The sequence below is a fragment of the Vanrija albida genome, assembly GCF_041260175.1.
Source record: "Vanrija albida strain AlHP1 chromosome Unknown contig_4, whole genome shotgun sequence".
NCBI lineage: Eukaryota > Fungi > Basidiomycota > Tremellomycetes > Trichosporonales > Trichosporonaceae > Vanrija > Vanrija albida.
In genome coordinates, this window is record NW_027191423.1 from 1945711 (window position 1) to 1967790 (window position 22080).

The 22080-nt window shown below is 66.3% G+C and overlaps 10 protein-coding genes across 10 annotated transcripts; 8 read left to right on the forward strand and 2 right to left on the reverse strand.

Moving 5' to 3' along the window:
- Positions 1-1462: 1462 nt before the first annotated feature.
- On the forward strand, positions 1463-3871 carry Q8F55_005489 (uncharacterized protein; the record flags this gene model as incomplete). The annotated part of the gene is made up of 4 exons (XM_069353978.1): positions 1463-1902; positions 1952-2002; positions 2043-2290; positions 2367-3871. 4 exons carry the CDS (start codon positions 1463-1465, stop codon positions 3869-3871), a joined length of 2244 nt encoding a protein of 747 aa, XP_069208620.1.
- Positions 3872-5348: 1477 nt separating this feature from the next.
- Q8F55_005490 (uncharacterized protein) lies at positions 5349-7540 on the forward strand (the record flags this gene model as incomplete). Its single annotated transcript, XM_069353979.1, has 6 exons — positions 5349-6013; positions 6049-6099; positions 6147-6388; positions 6425-6719; positions 6765-7208; positions 7249-7540. 6 exons carry the CDS (start codon positions 5349-5351, stop codon positions 7538-7540), a joined length of 1989 nt encoding a protein of 662 aa, XP_069208621.1.
- Positions 7541-7874: 334 nt separating this feature from the next.
- Positions 7875-9375, forward strand: Q8F55_005491 (uncharacterized protein; the record flags this gene model as incomplete). The annotated part of the gene is made up of 3 exons (XM_069353980.1): positions 7875-7999; positions 8122-8366; positions 8405-9375. The coding sequence occupies 3 exons, from the start codon at positions 7875-7877 to the stop codon at positions 9373-9375; spliced, it is 1341 nt and encodes a 446-aa protein (XP_069208622.1).
- Positions 9376-9758: 383 nt separating this feature from the next.
- Positions 9759-11624, forward strand: Q8F55_005492 (uncharacterized protein; the record flags this gene model as incomplete). Its single annotated transcript, XM_069353981.1, has 6 exons — positions 9759-10024; positions 10058-10108; positions 10146-10390; positions 10432-10675; positions 10714-11097; positions 11156-11624. The coding sequence occupies 6 exons, from the start codon at positions 9759-9761 to the stop codon at positions 11622-11624; spliced, it is 1659 nt and encodes a 552-aa protein (XP_069208623.1).
- Positions 11625-12042: 418 nt separating this feature from the next.
- Positions 12043-13160, forward strand: Q8F55_005493 (uncharacterized protein; the record flags this gene model as incomplete). Its single annotated transcript, XM_069353982.1, has 4 exons — positions 12043-12250; positions 12284-12458; positions 12775-12934; positions 12972-13160. 4 exons carry the CDS (start codon positions 12043-12045, stop codon positions 13158-13160), a joined length of 732 nt encoding a protein of 243 aa, XP_069208624.1.
- A 32-nt stretch (positions 13161-13192) lies between these two features.
- Positions 13193-14213, reverse strand: Q8F55_005494 (uncharacterized protein; the record flags this gene model as incomplete). The annotated part of the gene is made up of 3 exons (XM_069353983.1): positions 13193-13302; positions 13354-13622; positions 13660-14213. The coding sequence occupies 3 exons, from the start codon at positions 14211-14213 to the stop codon at positions 13193-13195; spliced, it is 933 nt and encodes a 310-aa protein (XP_069208625.1).
- An 892-nt stretch (positions 14214-15105) lies between these two features.
- Positions 15106-16233, forward strand: Q8F55_005495 (uncharacterized protein; the record flags this gene model as incomplete). The annotated part of the gene is made up of 1 exon (XM_069353984.1): positions 15106-16233. The coding sequence occupies one exon, from the start codon at positions 15106-15108 to the stop codon at positions 16231-16233; it is 1128 nt and encodes a 375-aa protein (XP_069208626.1).
- A 129-nt stretch (positions 16234-16362) lies between these two features.
- Positions 16363-17424, reverse strand: Q8F55_005496 (uncharacterized protein; the record flags this gene model as incomplete). The annotated part of the gene is made up of 5 exons (XM_069353985.1): positions 16363-16384; positions 16424-16724; positions 16760-16776; positions 16814-17050; positions 17087-17424. 5 exons carry the CDS (start codon positions 17422-17424, stop codon positions 16363-16365), a joined length of 915 nt encoding a protein of 304 aa, XP_069208627.1.
- Positions 17425-17941: 517 nt separating this feature from the next.
- Positions 17942-18446, forward strand: Q8F55_005497 (uncharacterized protein; the record flags this gene model as incomplete). Its single annotated transcript, XM_069353986.1, has 2 exons — positions 17942-18221; positions 18346-18446. The coding sequence occupies 2 exons, from the start codon at positions 17942-17944 to the stop codon at positions 18444-18446; spliced, it is 381 nt and encodes a 126-aa protein (XP_069208628.1).
- A 793-nt stretch (positions 18447-19239) lies between these two features.
- Positions 19240-21172, forward strand: Q8F55_005498 (uncharacterized protein; the record flags this gene model as incomplete). Its single annotated transcript, XM_069353987.1, has 7 exons — positions 19240-19462; positions 19513-19903; positions 19935-20013; positions 20064-20199; positions 20237-20315; positions 20835-21105; positions 21161-21172. 7 exons carry the CDS (start codon positions 19240-19242, stop codon positions 21170-21172), a joined length of 1191 nt encoding a protein of 396 aa, XP_069208629.1.
- Positions 21173-22080: the final 908 nt, after the last annotated feature.

A 22080-nucleotide genomic window follows, 5' to 3' on the forward strand; every position in this document is an offset into this window, starting at 1 on the left:
ATTTCTCGCTGCATGATGTCGACCGGAAAAGGCAGTCTCGCACTCGCGCCTACTGCGCAGTGTCAGCAATGCACTAACCCCCACCCTGATCCAACCGACAACGAACGCGGCGCGACGGGACGTGGTCACGCGTGGTGCAGTCGTCTCGTCGCTCGTCGGTCGGGAGCGGATCGAGCGGATGACTGGCGGCCTGGCGGATGTACGCAGCACGCGCTGCACGCAGCAGCCAAGATGGCCAAGCGTGGCGGTGGGGGGGGGGCGGCGGTGGGCGCTGTGCGGGCAAGCAGTGGCGACGACGGCGGCGGCGGCGGCGTTGGTGGTCTCACTCGCCCTCGCTTCCTTCTGCCATCACATCCTGCTCACTGGCTTAGAGTTGCTCGGGACTGCCAGATGTGCATTGTCCACTGGCTAGCTTGTCGGCGGCACATGAAACGTTAAACGGCTTATGGATGTGCTTTGGGCAGAGGCCGATTCGATTGCAACCACCACACAGACACCGCAGTACCACGTCGTTGCCACAAGTGATCAAAGGGGGTGATGACTCAGGGCGCACAACCCACAGGCACTCGCAGTATTCCCCAATGTGGCAACTAGGTGACTGCCGCCCTGAACTTGCCATGACCTCTTGGGCCTTTGTCGTGGTGGCTTCCCTGAGTAATGCAGGGTGGACTCCCTGGAGACTGCGCCCGGCTGCACCCCATCACCGGCAGCACTGCTGCATACTGCGCCCGAGTGACTTGCCCCTGAGTGTTTACCCTGATCCTCGGTCTCCTGGTGCTGAGACTGTCGCCTGTCACACTGTGCCCATGGCACTCGACAGTCACCTGTCACCTGCCCTTGTCGACCACCACCAGCTCGCTCTCTCCTCTCCCCCTCCTCCCCCTCGTCGTTGTCGTCGTGCTCCTCGTCCCTCTCGGCACACTCTTGCTCGGTCGGTCGGCGTCTAACCCAGTCGTACTCTCTCGGGACCATTATTACACCCAGCCAACTTACAGGTCTGGCCTGGCTGCAGCTGCGCCGCCCACTTCCCTCGCCTCGCAAAAGCCTCACGATCCCAAGTCAAACCTTACAACGGTCCCTGTCAGTCGTGTCGCTCGACTTCCCGCCCTTACACCATTTGCCCCCTGGAGTCGTTGCACGGCTTTCTGCACCTGTGATCACTTGGTCCAACTGCGGCGTATTCAAGTCTGCACTGCGCTCGCATCACACCACACCCACCAGCATTGTCCTCTCTTGTACACACTATCCATCTCCTCTCTTGACAACTATACACACTCGTTCCCTGTCGTCGTCGCATCGGACCGCGCAACCCCTCACACCCACGTCCGTGCACGCGATACCGACACGGTGATCAGCGCCGCCGCCGCCGCCGACGACGCTCGGTGCCCCGAACCAGAACACCGACGCGTGACCCGGCCCCGCGCAACTCTTCAACCACAGCGGCAGCGCGGCAACACGCAACATGGTCCACACCGCCGGTGTGCTCACCGCGGTACTCACGCTCGCTGCGGCGTTCGTCCCCGCCCCAGCATACGCCAGCTTCGACCGCCGAGACAATGTGGAGCGACAATCTGAAAATGGCGCGTCGGAGAGAATATCCAACGCCGTGGCTGGCCCCGGCCCCACCACTCTCGCACTCCGCTACGACGCGCGCCGCGAGCTCTCTGCCGACCCCAGCGTCCGCCGCGCCTGGCTGCGCGACCAGAGCTTGCGGATACGGACAAAGTACCGCGAGCATCTGGATGGCGACGCCCAGGAGCGCGTTGATCGCGACACGCGCGCCGCCGTCGCCGAGCGCCGGGCGCTGCGGCCAAGGCAAGACGGTGGCGCCGGCGGCTCTGCATCAAATTCGAACAGCTCCGCGCCGACAGTGGAGGCGAATTTAGACGAGGCAAATGATATGTAGGTCCGAGGTTGACGCCAAGAAACGCCACTGCGGCTAACATTCCAGGTTGACAGTCTGGGGGAGGGACACGTTCTACACTACAGAGGTGGCTGTTGGGTAGGTTGCGGAATGCCACCGAGGCCCGTCTGACGTCCAGAACACCGCCTCAGATCTTTGAAATACACATCGACACTGGAAGCGCAAACTTTTACGTCTTCGACAGCTCTTGCGCTGGTGCAGAGTGCAAAAAGGACAAGCTGTACAACTCCAAGGCCAGCGCGACGTTTATCGACCTCCCAGATCTTGGAACGAGTAACCTCACTTTTGGCACGGGGTTTAGCTATGGCCACTGGGGCGCGGATACCGTGCAGATGGCTGGATACTCGGTAACGGACCTCGTGTTCCGTGAGTGGCAGCTCGTCGTGACCTTTCGAGGCATCACGCCGTTTCACCTACGCGTGACTAACCACATCCATCTCAGTCCGAGCGTCCGAGCACGACACGACGTATGCCCTGACCAACATCACTGGCATTATGGGCATGGGCTGGCAGGGACTATCTGCCCAGAAGCACACCCCATTCTGGCAGGCGCTCGCGCCACAATGGAAGGACAAGCGCATGGGCTTCTACATCGGCCGCGTCAGCTCTCTCAACATCGCCGACACGCCCGACCAGACCTCGGCCGCCATCAGCACAGCTCAAGGCGGTGGTTTAATGACCCTTGGCGGCATCAGCGATGCCCTCATCGCCGGCGACATCACCTATGTACCACTCATTGCTCTCGACTTTTGGCGCATCCCGATGGACCAGATCACTCTCAACGACTACACTCATAACCCCGAGGGTGCGAACACGGCCATCATCGACACGGGCTCGTCGGTCATTATGGGACCGTCGGCTTCCGTCGCACAGCTGTATGCCAACATCCCCGGCGCCAAGCAGATGACGGATCCCGGAATGGAGGGTTACTACAACTTCCCGTGTTCGCAAGTGACCAACATCTCGCTCTCACTCCAGTTTGGCGGAGCCTCCTACGCAGTCAACCCTGTCGACATGGTGCGCAGCCGCACTGGCGACAGCTGCACCGGGTCCATCATGGCCATGAACGTGAGCTCGAACGCAAGGTTCCAATGGATCATCGGAGACTCGTTCTTGAAGAATGTCTACACCGTGTTCCGCTACGACCCGCCCGCCGTCGGTTTTGCCAACCTTGTCCAGACCGCCCAAGCCAACCTCACCGGCCTAGGTATCCCTTTGAACGGGACGACATCGGGGGGTCGACAGAACACGACGGTGAAGAACCCGAGCTTTGGCCCGGGTATGGGTACGAAGAAGTCGAACAAGTCGAAAGTTCAGACCGCGTTAGGTGCGACCTTTGGCGCGCTCGCCGGCGTCGGCCTGCTCGCTTGGTTGCTCTGCTTCATCGGATACAGAAGATGGTACAGACCACGCAGAGAGCGTCGCAAGAGCCTCGCGGCGCAGCGTCCGGCCATCATCGACATCGAGTCCAAGTCGTCGCCAAAGCCGGCGGACCTAACGGACGGCCGGTTCAGCGACACGACGTCGTCCAACGCCAGCGGCGACGAGACTCGTGTGGGCCACTCGGAGGAGAAGAAGGTCTCTATCGCCTCGGACGACGACGCAAAGTTCTCCGTCATGACCAAGGTCAGATCTGTGGCTTCGGACGACTTGACGAGCGAGGGCTCGCACGGTCAGGGCGTCCCCGTCGCGATTGCCCAAGAGCTCGACCTGCCCGTCGAGAGCCCGATCGAGTCGCTCGCCCCGCCCGGGCAGGCACTCCTCGCGCCCCCGCGGCCCGTATCCCTCGCGCCGTCGTCGCACGTCGACCTCGCGACCGACGAGGACACTGGCGCGCCGCAGCTCACCCTGCCCAAGTTGAAGAGACTTACGATTGGGCTGGGTGGCTCGCCGAATGCTAGCAACGGCAGCACGCCAAACGCCAGCAAGCCGTCGCTGCTGCCGTAGAATCATCACTGCACGGATTAATCAATCATCATGCATATTTTGACTTTATGAGAGATCTGGGGTACGGCTGTTGGTCGTGAGGTGGCGCTATGACGCGACGACGAGATCTGGGTTGGGTGCGGTGGCGACGGGGATGGTACGCCGCACGGCGCTACAATCCGCGGATAGCCTCGGCGCCTCGGCTGCTCTTGCGCGGGGCTAGTCGATGGCGTGGACAGCAGAGTCGATCTCGCTGACTACAAGGACGCCGGCCGGGCCTGGCTGCGTCTGGGGTAGTGCTACGAGAGGGCACACATGAGACTCCCCACTGCCATTACCAAGGTGGGTTGTGTGGGCCCAACAGATGGACTAAATCAACACCACCAGCCACCCGTCACAGCAACATCTCGTTGCAGCTTTACCAAAGCTTATTGTACGCGCACGTGCTGTGCAGGCGACTCGACGCAAACAGTGGTCAGCTGCTTGAGCGCTCGTGCAGGAAGTACAATGCGGATGCCTCGATCAGTTAGCGCTGTAGTACGCCGCGCCACTGGTGATAGGAGGATTGGGTGACTACTCGCCGTCGCGTGTCGAAACGCTGGAATCGACGCGTTCGAGGGATCGAGGGCGCGTCGCGCTTCCTCCCTGTCGCCTCCTCCACCCCTGTGCACCAAACTCCCCGCTCAACCCCTCGTCTGCACTTTCGTCTGCGCCTCGGTACAAGCTCTGGATCACGCTGGAATCAGGTCACACCCGACGCGTTGGCGCGTTCGAGGGTCTGGCGCGTTTGTCTCCTTGGCCCCTTGTCTTCCCCCACTCATCCACATCCGCTCCTCTCGCAGTTGCTCACGCGTATCGCACCGCACGCTCCTTCCGCTCACATTCCCCGCTCACTCCAGCGCCCGCACCCTCACTCCAGCGCGCGCACCTCCGTCGGCGCGGCGCTGCGCATGCTCCAGCACAAGGTTGCATTAACTCCCCTCCCTCTCCCGTGCGCGGGGTGCCTCTCGATGCCGAGAGCACCGCAGCGTTGGGAGAGCGGCGCACCGACCGACGTGCAGTATCGACCAGACGAGGCGGACAGCCCACTCGCCCACTCGTGAGGCACCCGCGGTGCTCAGGACTTGAATCTTGGCTCCGTCTCTCGACAAAATACACTTTACTGGACAAGGAGAAGACGTTTCAAGCTGGCCACGCGCGGCGCGCTCCAGCGCCCAGCGAACGCGGCTCACATACCACACTAGGGGCCGCGGTAGCGGCCGAGGCACAACATCAACAGCCGGCGCACGTCGGATGCGGACCCGACGGCTGGGCATGCTCTCCCCGTGCGAGACGCGGGGGTGCAAGCAAGCACCTCATCGTTCCTTGCTCACAGAGGAGGCGGCACCGAGACTGCTGGGCCGTGCCTCAACCACGTCCGCGCACCCCAACACGGGCCCGGGGCAAGATATAACGCGGCGCACAAGAAGCGTCCCCCCCATCCCCAAGACACTGCACTATGCGCGTCGTCGCAGCCACAGCACTCGTATCGCTCCTCGCGGCGCTGCCGGCCCTCGCGGCCCCCGCGCCCGCCGCCGACCTGGCGGCGCGCGACGGCGGCCCGATCCACATCGGCCTCGTACCCCCTCCTCCCCCGCGGCGCGAGGCCGAGCCGTTCGAGGTCGTGCGCAAGCGCCAGATCGCGCGCCAGGCAGCCCACATGCGCCGCTGGGAAACCGCCCCCGAGCACGAGGTCCACGCGTTCGTCAAGAAGGAGACCAAGAAGATGAAGCGCGAGCTCAAGGAGGCCCAGAAGGCCAAGCGCACCAAGCGGGCCAAGCGCGACGGCGCCGGCGGCGCTGGTGGTGCCGGCGGAGATGGCGGAGAGGGTGGGGAGGGCGGTGATGGCGGTGACGGCGGAGATGGTGGCGCCGGTGGAGAGGGTGGCGCCGGTGGAGAGGGTGGCGCTGGCGGGGACGGTGGCGCTGGTGGGGACGGCGGCACCGGTGGTGACGGTGGTGCCGGTGGTGATGGTGGCAAGGGCGGCGCCGGCGGCAAGGGCGGTGACGGAGGCAAGGGCGGGGCCGGCGGCAAGGGCGGTGCCGGTGGCAAGGGCGGTGATGGCGGCAAGGGGGGTGACGGAGGAAGCGGCGGCAAGAAATGCCTTCCCAAGGAGGACATCCGGTACGTGCAACTACACTTGTGCAAACTGACCATAGCCTTGTCGACTGGGCACTGGACGTGGCCTACTCGGCCAACATTTCTTACGGGTAGGTAGCAGTGCATCCGTCTTGTCGACCTGCTAACCGCCGCAAAGCACACCTCCCCAATACTTCCAAGTCAATGTCGACACTGGATCGCCCTTCTTCTGGGTCTACCAGAACTTGCCGCCGCCGCCGGACGAGACATCCAAGCCGACGTTTAACCGTTCGCTCTCAACCACACTTGTCGACCAGCACTGGTTCAAGAACCTGACTTACTTGAAGGGGTGGCGCTCCGGCGATGTTGTTCGTGACACCTTCACAATCGGGTCTCAAGTTGCTCAGGACGTCGAAGGAAGTAAGTACGAGAAGTTATCGTCAACTGACCCCACAGTTCTTGTTGAGTCGACTGGCGACATGGGCGGGTTCCCTGGCTCGGACATGTCGGGCCTTCTGGGCCTGAGGCAGCAGGACAGCACAAACCCAAACATCACGCGGAGGACCAATGAAACAGTCGTCGACAGGTTGAGCCGCAACTGGGAGGACAAGCGCTTTGCCTTCTACTTGAAGCGCACAAACTTCACCGAGTATGCCGAGTTCATTGGTGCATGGGTACAGGAGAACGGCCCCCCCACCCCTGAGAATAATCCACCCTTGCCGGCTAGCGACGGCGGTGTTCTTACATTGGGGTGAGTTTGAACCGGCGGGTACTTGGCCTTGCCTTACAGCCGCAGCGGCGTGGATGACTCGCTATACCAGGGCGACATTACCTATTCGGATGTTGTGAGGCTACCGGAAGGGCCAGACCAAAGCTACATTTTTGAGTTTGAGGGAGTCACCGCCAATGGTAGTCCCATCGACATTGGTAACAGAACGCGCACCATGTTCGACAGTGGCACGTCTCTTATCCTCGGTCCCGATCACCTTGTTCGACAGATCTACGAGCCGCTCGGGGGCTTCTACCTTCCGGCCGAGTGGGGCCCTCGCTTGAACAGGACGTTCTGGGGATTCCCGTGCCCTCGGGAGCCCAACGTCACCCTCTCGTTTAAGATTGCCGGGATTGACTGGCCTGTGGCGTTCGAAGACCAGATCGCGGGAATTGAACCCCCGATTCCCGGCTTGAGCGACCAGCCCATCTGCATAGGCACCATCAACTCGTTGGGTTCTGCGGGCGGGCTGTAAGTGGCAGATGATCTTGGTGTAGCTGAACCCTTGCAGTCCTCAGCCTCCCCAAATCGACTGGATTTTCGGTGACTACATGATGAAGAATCTCTACACCGTCTTTGAGCTCGGCCAGGGCAAGAAGGGGGACCGCATCGGCGTCGCCAAGCTGGCTGACGGCCTCAACCCCCCTCAGTATGGCGTCGAGATTCCTTGGGCCGAGTATGTTGCGGCCATGGCAGGCCCTCCTCCCGGCAACGGCACTGCCCCGGGCAACGGCACTGCTCCGGGTGGCGGCGCCGGTGGTAACAGCACGGCGGGCCGCCTCCACTTCGGCTACCCTATCTAGAGCATAGAGCATCTAGAGCTGAACCGTGAAGATTTATACTTGAACAATGTTGAATGCAAGCAATCATGCGAGTGCGAGTGCCACGGCAAAGTGCCACACGGTTGCCATGTTTGGTGGATGCCTGCTCGACGAGGCAACGCCAGCCCCCGAAACCATGCCAGCGCTCCCGTGGTGCCTGCCGCGCCCAGAGACCATTCCCAGCCAGCCACGGCAAACATGGCAAACATGGGATGCATGACGGCATGACATTGCACGATGCGGCTGTTGCTGTCAACAGCGGCCTGGGATATGTACGAGCCTGGGCTCATGCAAACATGCACATTGCTCACTCACCATGCTGCTCACGGCGCTAGCGCTCACAGGGGTGGCTGCGGCGGCGTCGGCCTCGGCGCCAGCAAAGCGGCGCTTCGTCCCCGACCTGCCCCCGCCCATCACCAAGCGCGACGGCAGCACCGAGGCGTAAGCCGTTCGCCGGGACACGCTGACCCCAGCCTGACGCAGTGGAACCGCTCGGTCGTGTACTCTGCCGCCGTGTCTATCGGGTAAGGCGGCCCCTACAATAAGCCAAGCTGACGGCGCAGCACCCCGGCGCAGACGTTCGACCTGCGCATCGACACGGGCACGGGAATCACCTACGTGTACGACGGGGACTGCGGCTCAGCGCAGTGCGCGGGGCGGACGCGCTTCGCGGCCGCGTCGTCCTCGAGCTACCAGGTGGCGAACAACAACACTGCGAGCGTGGAGAGCGTCGGCGGGGGGGTTACGGGCGTGTGGGGCGTCGACAAGCTCGAGGTCGGGGGGACGGCGGTGTCGAATGCCTTGTTCTGTGAGTCGCCGCAATGCCCCTGCGTCCCTGACACTCAGTACGCGCGTCCGACGCGGCCGACGTCAACGCCGACTCGAACGCGTCCGGTGTGCTCGGGCTCGCGCGCGCCCCGGGCAGCCTGCTCGAGTCGCTCGCCGCCAAGTGGGGGGACAAGCGCTTCGGCGTGTACCTCGCCCCCGTTGGGCCGGACACGTGGCTCTCGTGGCTGCGCAAGCCGGACGACGCGGTCGAGAGCGCGGCGGGCGGCGGGCTCACGCTCGGCGGGGTCGACGGGGCCAAGTTCTCGGGCGAGGTGGGGTACGCCCCGGCCTCGGGGGATAGCGGGTGGACGATCGAGCTGAGCGCGGTCAGCGCCAACATGGCGCAGGTTGAGCTTGGGGGCGCCACCTCTGCCGTGGTGGATACGGGCTCGAGCGGGGTCTACGGGCCGAACGCGCTCGTCGAGCGGCTGTACGCTGGCGTCGAGGGCGTGCGGAGGCTCGACGTCGGGCTGAGGGCCGACGTCGCGCTGTACGCCTTTCCCTGCGGCTCTGAGCTCGCGGTCAGCTTCTGGATCGCGGGGCGCGAGTTCCCCATGCTCGCTGATTCGGCCGTCGCCAACGTCGTGAGCGTGGGCTCGGAGACGCTGTGCACCGGGAGCATTGTGGGCCTGCTGAACGCCAACGACACGACGGCTTGGACCCTCGGCTCCATGTTCCTGCGCAACGTCTATACCGTGTTCCGGCTCGATCCCCCGGCCGTGGGCTTCGCCGACCTCGCCGACGACCTGCGGCCGCCGCGCACGGCGCTCGCGAGCACGATGCTGCCCCTCGTCGCGAGCCTGACGGGCAACGCGAGCGTCACTGACGCGCTGAGCACGGTGCAGGCGCCGACAGCGGCCGCGACAAAGGCGTCGAACGCGTCCCTCCGGTGGTCGCGCGACGCCGTCGCCATCGCCCTCGTGCTCGCTACGTGGGCCACCATCCTCGTCTTTGCGCCGAGTGTATCCCCGCTCCTCGTTGTTAATTAGGACTATTTGTTGTAGTGCCCCGCTCAGGGTGTTAAGCTGTGGCTTGTGATTGTCGGTGGGTGGGAGCGACAGACGTGTGCCTGTTTCATCATGATCGCTGCCCTGGGCGCGTGTCTGTCTTTCTCTCGTCAGCCGGCACCACTGTGGCAGCAGCGACTAGGCCGTGACGACGGAGACGGGGACGGCCCAGCTCACAGGCGGGCACATTACAGCGACTCAGGGCGGGCCGACGTCTGTTCGTTCCAGGCTCGCTCCCGCCGTCTCGTCTCGTCTCCACCGGCCGGCCGGCTTCGGGAGTCCAGCCGCCTCAGTCAACAACCAAACTCATCTTGAACAACACCACAACACACCACAACACACCACCACCACTGCATGCCGCCGACATGCTCACACCGCACCTGTTCCTCGCGGCCGCGGCGGCGGCAGCAGCGCTCGTCGACGCTACCGACGCCGGCCCAAGCCACATGGCGCTGCGCGCCCCCCGCGGCGCACACCACCCCGACGCCGGCGCCCGCGCCCGCTGGCTCCGCGAGCAGCATGTCCGCGTGCGGCGCAAGTACCGCGACGAGTTTGGCGACGCCGACGGGCTGCTGGAGCGCGCGGAGCGCGACATCGCGAAGCGGGGCCGCGTGCCGCCGTCCGACGTGCCGTGAGTCGCTTGTCCCCCCACCACTGACGCCAGTCTCAACGAGTGGGGCCGGGATATCATGTACACTGGGGCCGTGTCGATCGGGTACGTGTGGAAACGACGCTTAGCGCTGACCCCCTAGCACACCACCACAGACGTTCGAGATGAACTTTGACACGGGCTCCGTCTCGATGTACGTCTTCGACTCGTCGTGCGACTCGAAGCACTGCGCCAGCGCGGACGTGTACCACGCCAACGCGAGCTCGACGTTCCGCGACAGCCGGCGCGCGCCGAGTAACTTGACCTACGGGCTCGGGTACGCCTACGGATACTGGGGCACCGACGTCGTGCAGGTCGGGGACAACAGGGTGAACAACCAGATGTTTCGTATGTGCCGAGGGCGAGCATTGCCCCTGCTAACACCCCAGTACGCGCATCACAACACCATGAAGGGTTCTGGTACTCGAACGCCACCGGCCTCATGGGCATGGCCTGGAAGACGGCCAACAATGCCGACACGCCGTTCTGGCAGTCGATGGCCACGAGCTGGAACGACACTCGTTTCGGCGTTTACCTTGGGCGCGCAAATGCCACTGACCTGGCCGAGGTTGCACGCGTCAACAATGTCGAACTCTCCCAGGTTGCGCTGCCGGGAGGGACGATCACATTCGGGTAAGCCTCCCATACGCCGACTTGTGCTCACACCACAGCGGGGTCAACGAAAGCCTGTACACCGGCGACATCAACTACATCCCGCTCGTGGGCCGCGACTACTGGCGCATTCCGCTCGAGTACATCGAGGTGAACGGCGAGGCCGTCGCCACGGGCATCGCAAACCTCGCGGCCATCGACACGGGGTCGACGCTCATCGTCGGCCCGCAAGACATTGTCGAGAACTTTTACGCCAAGGTGCCCGGCGCTGAGCCGCGCCCCAACTGGGACGGCTTCTGGTGGTTCCCGTGCGAGTCGGTGTACAACCTGTCTGTGGCGCTCCACTTTGGCGGCACGGCGTACCCCATCAACCCGATGGACATGATCTACGCGACGGGGGACGGGACGTGCACCGGCGGGATTGTGAGCTCGAGCTCGCAGAGGTGAGTGGGGGCAGTGGGGGGGAGCAGCACTGCGATGGCTAGCTGACCCCGGCCGCAGCCAAATCTCAGGCGGCCGCATCCAATGGGTCATTGGCGACGTGTTCCTCAAGAACGTGTACTCGGTGTTCCAGTACGCTCCGCCGTCAGTGGGCTTTGCGTCTCTCCCGCCAGCGCTGCGGGGACCCGTATTCGACACGACGAGTGGGGGCGGGGGCGGTGGCGGTGGCGCGAAGGGTGGGGGAGACGGAGGGGAAAGTGGTGGTGGCGGCGGCGGCGGCGGCGGTGACGGCAGCACCGTTACCAACGGTCACGGCGGCGGCGGCGGCGGTGGTGGAGGCGGTGGCGCGGGCTCCGAGTCAAACTCGACGACCCCACCCGACAGCGGCACGAAGGGCGTGTCGGCGCTCGCCTCGGCGTCCATCACGCCGCCTGGCCCGACGGCACCGGAGGCGAACGGCGCGGTGCGCGCGGCCGCCGCGGCACCACTCATCACAGCAGCATGGTTTATTGCATTACTCTGGGCTTGAGGCCCACTCCTATAATCAGCATTCATAGCATCGGCGTGTAGATGTACACGGTGGCAGGGGCAGACTGGTGGCGGCGGGGAAAACACACTATGCACGGGCGTCATGCGACTCGTGCCGCCACAATGCGTTGTGAGGCACCGCGAGAAACCCACTACGCGTCCGGGCATTTCGGGGAAACAATCCCGTCGAGACGTGGTGGTGCGTCGAGTGGCACCCACCCCACCCGGCAGCGGCATCTGCCGGGGGCCAGGTGCCACAGACGCGAGCAGCGCCACGGCTTGCAGCCCGCGCCCGAGCGCAGACTGGCGATCGATCGGCGCGCACGTCCCCTCGTCGCAATACGCGCACCGCCGCGCCGCGGCCAACAGCCGTCGACTGACATGTCGACTCTGCCCACTCGCTCGCCCACTCGCCCACCATGATCCCAGTGCCGCCCGTCCTCGCGCCGTACCTCCACGCGCCGTGCTTCCCGCTCCTCGTCGCCGGGCTCCACGGGGGCGGGGTACGCCCCACGCCCGCGCTCGTCGCCGAGGCGAGCGACCTGGCCGACTTCGTCGCGTCGGGCGGGAGCGCGCGGCACGTGTCCGCCGCCGAGCGGCTGCGGTGCGCCGTCCTCCTCGAGCAGGGTACGTCCGCGCCTCCCTCCTCGCTGACGCTAGCCCGCGAGTCGCTCGACTCGGCCCCAGCAGCAGCGCAGCTCGCGGCCCAGCTCGCCCACCTCACGGCCGAGCTGCGCGCCGTCGTCGCCGAGCTCGCGAGCGTGCGCGCCAACCTCGCGGCGATGGAGGCCGAGTTTGCGCGCCTCCAGGCCGCGCGCGCGCCGGCCAGGGCGGTGTGGGGCCCGCCGCTGGTCCCGTCCCGCTCACCGACGCCGTCGCCGACGCGAGCGCGGTACCCGTGGCCCCCTTCCCCGCCTGGCCGGACGCGCTCCCCGCCACTGACGCGCATTCCTTCCCCGCCAGCGACGAGCATGCCCCCGCCAGCAAGCAGCATGCCCCCGCCAGCCAGCCCGGATCCGCTCGTGGCGCTTCCCGATCACCGCGAGATCCCAGGAACGAGAATGGGCAGCTTGGGCCTGGAGACTGGCGCCATTGGGGAAGCTGGGCGCGTGTGAGGCTTTTCGTGCTTCGTCGATGGCGCTGACTTGCAGCAGCGCGGGTCGGAACGTGGTAGCCGATCTGGAGGCCAGCGTCGGGGTACCCTCCGACGAAGAGCCAGACCTCATCACGTTCTCGCCCGTCCTGTCGGCCGCCGAGCTACCCGACGACAGCGGCTACCGCGTCGACGGCGACAGCTCCACCCTGCCACAGGTACCCACCACTAACGTACACCGGCTGATGCATGCAGCCACTCGTCATTACAAAAGGAGGGCCAGACCTGGCCATCGCTACGCATTATAACCCCTCGCTCGCCTCGCTCGCCCCACCCCCTGCGCCACGCTCCCGCGCCGACACGGTCGACACGCTCGTCCGCGCCATCGTCCTGCTCGTCTATGCCGTCGGCGTCGCCGTGCTGTCGTCCAACAAGGACGTCTGAGCGACCCCGCCTGGCGACGCCACGCCCACCACCTACTGACTCCCCTGCGGCGGATACTTGTACACTAGGATATCAAAGTCTGTGCTCCAGAACGTCTCGTCGTCGATGAGGAATAGTGCCGTGCCGCTTGTTACCGGCCATTCTGGCGGGTCAGCGCGCTCCGTATCGCAATGTATCGTGGTAGCCTACTCACGACCTGGGACAGTGCCCCGTCTCCCAGTCTTGACCTTGACGAACAGGTGGATCGGCACCCGCGCAACGTAGATTGGCGAGCCGTCGTCCCTCTTGCCAGCCTCGACCGGCACGCGACCTGGTGGCACCTTGGGCCTGCCCTTCTTGCCCTTGTCGACGGGGACCCACTTGAGCGCGTCCATCGTGCCGCAGAGAATCTCGTACGCCTTGGCGCGGTGCCCAGGATGCAGGTACCACGTCTGGGTCGAGTACGGCGGGTCCGACGCGATACTGCGGCGTCAGCACAGCTCCCAGCCCTCGCACCCACTGTCCGAGCCTCCACGAGCCGCCGATAAACGTCCGCGCAGCGTACAGCGTCAGCGCCGAGAGGTTGTGCGGCTCGACCGCAAACCCGACGGGGATCGCGTCGTCGGGGACGGGATCCCCCGGCTCGACAAGGCACCAGCAGACGTGTGGAACCGTCGTATCGGGTGTCTGGGTGCTCGGTGCGCGCAGCGACGTCGACCGCGTTATCGACGGCGCAATCGACCGTGTGATGGACCCCGCACGCGAGCCCCCGACACTGCTCTCGGACGGGGTGTAGCTCGTCGACAGCGGCGAGGGGCGGTAGTTTGCCGACGCCCACGAGTGCCGGCGGCTGTCGACGGCCGCCTCGGCGCTCGGGACCTTGAGGTGCGAGTGCGCGCTGGCCGAGGGGCTCGGCGGGGGGAAGTAGGCCGAGTGCCGTCGTGACGACGGCGGCGTGTGGGTTGACCGCGGGCGCTGGGCCAGCACGAGCCGGTACGCCTCGGTGCGCTCGCGCGCGTCACTGTGCCATTGCTCGTACGTTTTCGGCTGGGCGCGGGAGGCGAGGTTGCCCATAGTGGGGCGGGGAGGCGAGCTGTGAGCCGAGCTGCGAGCGAGTGGGCGCCGAGCAGGTCAGGTGGGTTCGCGCACGCTGGATGGCGAAAGGACGCAGATGGCGATGGCAGCGCCGGCACGCGAGATGAGAAACTGCGGCTTACTCTTCACGACGAAGCGAGAGGGATGCATTGCGCCGCGAGGTGGCGGTCGGTGCTGAGCTGCTGCTGGCCGGTGGGCCGCGCGAGCAGTGAGCTCATTGTCGCGACTGGCTGGTGTCTCGTGGGTCAAGGGGTAAGTCAGGACTTGGGGGGGTACGTCGGCCCATGGCGAGCGCAGGGAGGGGAGGGGGGCAGGTCATAGCGCGCCAGCCTCCCTCTTATAGACACGCCGGGGTCCGCACGCGCTGCGCGCGCTGCGGTCGGTCGAGTGGCGTGCCGCGCGGGGGTGCGGGGCAAGTCATGTCGGCCGGGACGTGATGGCGGCTGACAGTCGAGTTGTTGCGATGCGCGATGGCAGCCGGCCCATCGCGTCATTGACACCCACTGCGCCGCCGGGTGGCCTCGGCGAGCTCACCGAGGAGATTTGTAGAGCACGTCGGGGACACGGACACTGCGGTCGGCCGAGCGTTGCGCTGCGGGCTGCGGCGTCGCAGCAGGCTGTCAATCGCGTCAAGTGTCGTGTTGTCGTCGACGCGTCGTCGGGAGAATCAGCGCCGCGCGCCCATCTATCGGCTATCGGAGATGTGCGACAAGTGACGTTTACAACCTCCCCACTCACCACTGATGGCGACATCGACGATATTATTATCAAGCATGCGTCGGACGCTGCAGCATGCAGTATAAAGGCAGGCTCGGGGTCGTCGGCAGCAGCATCCGCAGCAGAAGCAGCACCGACCAGCCCGCCCCACACCATGCCTCGCACCTCCAACCCCGTCGAGTTCATCTCGATCACGTACGCCAACGACTCGAACGAGCTCAACCCGAAGCCCGGGGCGCCGGTCGACCCCGAGTTCGTCGTGCGCTACGCGCGCACGCTCGACGACAACAAGTTCAACTACACGCTCGTGCCGTACGGCTCTGGGGGCTTTGACCCGTTCGCGCTGGCGGCCACGATCGCGGCCGTGACCAAGAACATCAAGGTCATCATCGCGCTGCGGCCCAACACCATCTTCCCGACCGTGGCGGCGCGCAAGCTCTCGACGCTCGACCAGCTCTCGAGGGGCCGCGTCGTCGTGCACTTTATCGCGGGTGGCAACGACGCCGAGCAGGCCCGCGAGGGCGACTACCTCTCCAAGGCGGACCGCTACGGCCGCCTCGAGGACTACATCAAGATCCTGCGCCGCGCGTGGACGTCGTCCGAGCCCTTCGACTGGGACTCCAAGTACTACAAGTTCGCCGGCTTCTCCAACCAGGTCCTTCCCGTTAACGGGCAGATCCCCGTCTCGGTCGGCGGGTCGAGCGACGACGCGTACCGCATCGGCGGGGCCCTGGCCGACATTTTCGGCCTGTGGGGCGAGCCGCTCAAGGAGACAAAGGAGCAGATTGACCGCATCTACGCGGCCGCGGCGGCGGCAGGCAGGCCAGAGGGCGACAGGCCGCGCATCTGGGTGACGTTCCGCCCGATCATCGCCGAGACCGAGGACCTCGCGTGGGCCAAGGCGCACCGCACGCTCGACGCGCTCAAGACCAACCGCGCGGAGGGCAAGCTGCGCGTCTCGGCCGTTGCGGCCGACCCGCAGAACGTCGGCAGCCAGCGCCTGCTCGAGATCGCCAAGCGCGGCGACGTGCAGGACCGCGCGCTCTGGTACCCCACCGTCACGGCGACCAACGCCGGCGGCGCGTCGACCGCGCTCGTCGGCTCGCCCCAGACCATCATCGACTCGCTCGTCGACTATGTCGACCTCGGCGCTGATCTCATCTCGATCCGCGGCTACGACAACCTCTCGGACGCGATTGACTACGGCCGCTGGGTGCTGCCTGGTGTGCGCAAGGTGCTCGCCGAGCGCGACAACGCCAATGGCCACGGCGTGCACGCGTGAGTGCGGTGTTGATGCCGGGGGTTTGTATACGTGATGCTACACTTTGGGTTTGTGCGGTTACAGGCTGCATCGGGTTGGGCTCGGGCCAGCGGGTATAGACTACTAAACAACAGAGTCCTCTTGACGGCTCTACATGCGGACGCTGTCTCTCCTGGGCAGCATAAGTGGCGGTATCTACTGCACAACGCACCCGCCCGCAAAGTGGAACTGGACTTCGTCATTCTTGGGGCGCCAGCGGAATGCGTGGAGGTAGGGTGGGTGGGATTCGTCCTTGGGCAGGAGCGGCTCGGTGGGGTCAGACGGTGACAGCGGTCGCGAGGGGCCGGGGGACACCAGCGTTGGCGATGGCGACGGCGACGGCGACGGTGACCTGGCGCGCTCGGCGAGTCTGGGGTACGGCTGAGGCGAGAAGACGAGGACCTCAAACTTTGTCGCCGTCCAGATCGACTGGTTGATCCAGAAGTGGGCGCGCCGGGTGCCGACTATCCATTCTGGGATGTGAGCAGTGCGACATCAGCCAACTCACGGCCCAGGACGGTTCCTCTGCGGCGTCAGCGTTGGGTCCCGTACGCCCACTCACAACTGGTAGTGCAGACGCGCGAACACGATGACCTTGCCGTCGCGCTCGAGGCCGGCGGCGACGGGCCGGAGGTGCGGGATCTTGGGCTTGCCGCGCCACCCCTTGCTGACCTCGACCCACTCGACGGCGCCGCGCGGCGCGCAGAGCACCTCGGCATGGCGCGCGTTGTGGAGCGCGTCCTCGAACCACTTGTCCTCCCACTTGTCGCCGCGGCCTGGGTTGTGGAGCGGCGTAACGCTGCTTATCAGCTGTGCGAGACAACTTGCAACTCACTGGCCGATACGCAGCCCGCTGCCGGCCCACGTGCGCGCCGCGTACAGCACTGTGCCGGGCCCGCCCGAGGGGTCGCCCTTGAGCCCGATGGGGACGGCGGCGTCGGGCACGCGGTTCTGCGGGCCGATGAGCTGCCAGCGGATGGGGGGCGCGGCGGCGCGCGGCGGGAAGATGGACTCGCGCATGGCGCGCCGGTAGCGAAGGGTGCGGGCCGATGCCTTGCCGAGCCACGCGTCGTACGCGAGCGTGTCGCTGATGGGCCGTTTCGGTGGCATGGGGAGGAGGAGAGACGTATCGTCGTCGACGGCGGCGGCGGGCTTGGAGTGCCGGTGGCCCATGGTGGAGGCGGGTTTGTGTCAGCGGCCGAGTGAAGTTGTGTCATTTGAGTGGGCGGTTGTGGTTCGATGTAGCTTGCCTGGCGCTGCCGGCTGCGAGGCGGCGGCGGCGGTGGACGAGGCAGGAAGCATGGCGGGGTGGGGGACGGTCAAGACGATAAAAGGTGGGTCGTCGAGAAGACTGACGACGGCGACGGCACGAGGCCACGGCGACATCGTCCGATGCGCGACCCGTGCGCGCACACAAACACACACGGCGCATACGGCGGGGGGCGGGCGCCTGAGCATACGTGCACTGAAGCGCGCCGCGCACATCCACGCTGCATGCTGCGGTGTAGGCATCGCACGACGTGTGCAGGCGGGCCTAGGGGCACGCAGCTGAATGTGGCGGGCGGCGGGGCGTGTGGCACGCGGTGACTCAAACCAGCGCCCAGCGAGGTCCCGTGGCCAGTCTGGCGCGCATACACTCCAACCTACCGTCCCAACCGAGCATCGTCTACCCACCGCTCCATCACCCACGATGCCCGCGCCGACGTCGACGCCGAGTCTCCCGCCGCCCGCAGGGCCAGGCCCCGCACTCCTCCGCATCCCCGACCCGCTGCTCAAGTGGCCCGAGCTGTACACGCAGGGCACGCTCGCCGCCGGGCTCGAGACGCACGGCGGCATCCCGACCCCGCTGGCCCCGCAGGCGATCACCGAGCTGTTCACGCTCGTGTCCTCGGTCTTCAGCAGCACGTTTGCGACTGGGCCGCAGCTCGAGGCCGGGCGCGCGCTGCTCAACGACGTGATGGCGCGGATTGGTAGGCCGCCCCGTCGGCACCGCTTACCCAGTCGCCGCGCCGAGGACCGAGCCGCCCCCGAACCCCCGCTCGGCGGCCTCGAGCCCTTGTGCGTTTCCCAGGGGGCGTAGTTGACCCGCAGCAGCGTCGAAGCAGTCGTTCAGGGAGGGCGTGTCGTCGTCAGTGTCGTCGGGCGCGCGGCGCAGCGAGGCGGCTGCGATTGCGAGTGCTGGCGCATCGGTGTAACTGTGTGTGCGATGAGATGAATACTTGGATGCCATTCGGCGGGCCACTCGGCGCGGTCACTTCCGGTCAAGGCCAAAGGAGTGGAGAGGGGCGAGAGTGAAGAGGGCGGTCACCACGGAACCACCTCCAGGGCGAGCGACTCGTCCCTCGTCCCTCGTCCCTCTGTCACAGCGCGCGGCGCGGCGCGGCGTCGCTCGCAAAGAACGGTGCAGAGGAGTGATCGATGGGGTCGTTTTCGCCGAGACGATCTGCACAATGCACATCGCGTGATCGCCGGCAATGTCCAGGAACTGTCCGCGACGACACTGCTGATGACGTGCAGTCTGTGCAATGGGCGAGTCGAGCACTCTGCCGCGTGCAGTCGACACATGCACGGGGCAACGCACCGGCACACGGCACGCCCGGCACGGCACAGCGCCGCCTCGTGTCGTGCAGGGTGGCTGCCGACAAAGTGGCGGTCCGAGCGGTGGCCCGCCGTGCCCATTGGCGGCGGCTGCTCGCCCCACCCGGGTGCCTGTCCGCTGGCGTCACTGGCGGGCGTGGCGGCCTCGAGGAAGCGTGTTGGCGCTATGGATCTAGGGCTTGTCACCGTCGAGTGTGGCGACTTGGCATCCAGAGTGACGCCTGCAGCACATGGTGCGACGTGGACTGGCCTGCCTGCTGGGCTAAAGGACCGGCACGCGAGCGGGCACGAGGAGCCGGCCGCGCCAGTACCGGGCATGCGAGTGAGCGAGCGAGCGACTCCTTCGCCTTCCCCTTCGTCGTCGCGTCTCGAACGCTCACCCATCCCAACATGATCACGATCCCCGCCGCCGTGGCCGAGTGGCCGACGTTCCAGGCGTACGGGCAGCTGGCGCAGCACTATGCCGAGTACGGCGCGATCCCGACGCCGCTCGACCGCGGCGAGGTCGCCGACGTGCTCTTTCTCGCGAGCAGCATCTGCACGAGCCTGAGCGCGAGCGTCGAGCAGGTTGCCGCGGCAAGGGAGATTCGTCTCAAAGTGCTGGGTACACTGGGTGAGTCTGGACAAAGCCCGCGACTGAGTGTCGGCCCGCTCACGCCCCAGACCCCTCGTTCCTCGGCGAGCAGTACGACCACCTCGCGCCGCTCACGCCGCTGTCGCCCATGCCGAGCGGGAGCAGCACGTTCCACACGTCGGTGTCGAGCCCCAGCGCCGCGAGCCGCGGGGCCGGCTCGGCCGGCACCGGCGGGCTAGAGCACCTCACCCACGCGATCGAGGGGATGCAGGACACGCTGGCCGAGAGCGTGAGCCAGCTGAGCCAGCTGAGCAACGACATCCTCGCGTTCCGGCCCGGCCCGGCCCCTCTCGACGCGGAGGTAGAGAGCACCTGCACGGTCGAGGTGCTCGCGCTGCGGCGCGACAACGACGCGCTCAAGGCCGAGCTGGGCGCGGCCAAGACGCGGCTCAAGAAGGTCGAGGAGGCGCACCGCAACCGGTAGGTCTGGCACCGGGCTCGCTCACGGCAGCATGCTCAACGGGCTCACCCCGTTCTCCAAGTGGAACCCCGTCGAGGCGCCCCACGGCCCGATACCCCAGGACCTGCCCGTACGTCTGCCAGGACGAGCGGCTCACCCCAGCCCATCGCGTCCCGCGAGGCCTTCCTCGCCATGGACCAGCCGACCGTTGCCCGCTGGGCGAGCTACTACCTCGGTGTGGCGAGCCGCGTGCGCGACGCGCGGGATGCAAACTACCTGCGCAGCCTGATCTGCCCGTTCATCGGGATCCGGGTGGGTGGGGTTTGGGGCTGGGGGAGCTGACGGCCAGCCAGAGCTTACCAAGTGGGCGAGCGAGAGCAAGGGCTCGGCGGGGGGCGCGGCGCCGGCGTCGGTTCAGTTTGTGCACCAGTTGTAGATGGGATAATGTAGTGTACATAGTGTTGTGGACAACGAGGGGGGGGGGACAAAGGTGCCCGAGAGGCAATTTCCCGGCTCCCCTTGTCTCGCTGCCCGTCGCGGTATTGTGGTCGCCGATTGTTCACGCTGTGAGCTCGTCGTTTGTTCACGACTATGAGCTCGCCACGCCTGATCATAAATGACTAGGTGCCGCGTCCCGAGCCCCCCAAGGCCCCCCATGTCGCCGTCCGAGTCAACGCAAAGCGCCACAACGTCCCCCTCCCCCGCGCCACACAGCACACCGCCCACCTCGCCGTCCCACCCCCCGTCACCGGTGCCACCCACGCCGTCAGTGTTCAGCTACTCTCCACCCCCCAGCCCCGTCCCTCTCCGCCCCGCGCGGCGCACCTACTCGCCGCCCACCCCCCCGCCACGCCCGGAGCGGCACAAGCGCGCCCGCTCTTCCACCACAACCACGCCTCCCTCGTCGGCGCCCGCACCCCCTACAGTGTTCAGCTACTCCCCACCCCCCAGTCCCCCGCCCGCGGCCCCCACTCCCCGCGCCTACACACCCATCCCCATCCCGGCCGAGCTGTCCACCTGGCCCAGCTTCAGCGCCTATCCGCCCCTCGTGCGCGCGTACTACACGTCCGGCGCGCTCCCCGTCCCCGTGAGCCAGGAGGCGCACGACGACGTGCTGGCCCTCGTAGGCGAGGTGCTCGCTGCCGGGGGTCCCTCCGCCGCCGTGTCGTTTGCGCACGACGTCGCGCGCTCGCGCCTCGCGCACCGCGCCCTCCGGAGAGTCGTGAGTCGCGGGCAGGATTGCTGACGATAGCATGCGCACGCGCCGAGGGATACAGGCCCGCTTTTGATTAATGACGTTGGTGAGAAGGATGGGAAGGAGGCACAGGGGGGGAGTGGTGGGGAGGAAGGTGAGACGCAGTAGTGGCGCCACGATGCAAACCTTCACTGGTCACCACGTCGAAACACCCCCCCCCGCGGCTCGCTCGCCCCCTCCCCCTCCCGGCCGGACCACACCTCCTTTGGGAGAAGACCCACTGTGGCGGCGGGCCGTCTCCACGCCCCACTGGCATGTGTGCGTGGCGGCGCACCGCGGCCTTGGTGTGTGTTTCGCCGCTGGCTCGTCCGCTGGTCCACTCCTTTGCCAAGTTGCTCCCCCGCGGCCAGGTCGCCCCCGCCTGTTTTCAATCACGCCAACACGTCAGAGCCCCGCCGCCGTCTACGGCTCGGATTTGGCGGGTGTCGGCGGGTTGCCCTCGCCTTCGACGCCGTCGTCGACTCGTCGCCGCTCGGCCCGCGACGTGCTCGAGACGAACCCCAGTTCTTCGGGATACGCTCGTCCCCACGTCGGGCTTATCTCTTTTGGGGTGGGAGAATGAGAAGACTCTACACGCAGCCTGCGTGCGGCGACACACCAGCCCCGTGCATCTTCGCGCCACCTTCGACCCCCCCACGCTGGTGCAAGCCTGCAAATCACAGCTCGTCGGCCCATTGTCCCCGCCAGCGCCTGTGCGCGCGCCACCAGATTATTTGGCAGAGCGAGTGTGTGCCACCCCGCTCGAGCCGCGCGCCGCCAGCCGCCCCCTCGACTCCCCCTTGCACGTGCGGCTGGGGGGCTGGGGGGCTGGCTCGCTCGCTGGCCGGCTGCAGCGCCGCCGCCGCCGCCTCGGTGTGGACGTACGTGCAGGGCTCTGTCGGCCAAACACGCTGCTGCTGTGCCCGCCAGCGAGCACTCGCGCCGCCCGCGCCCCCGCCGCCC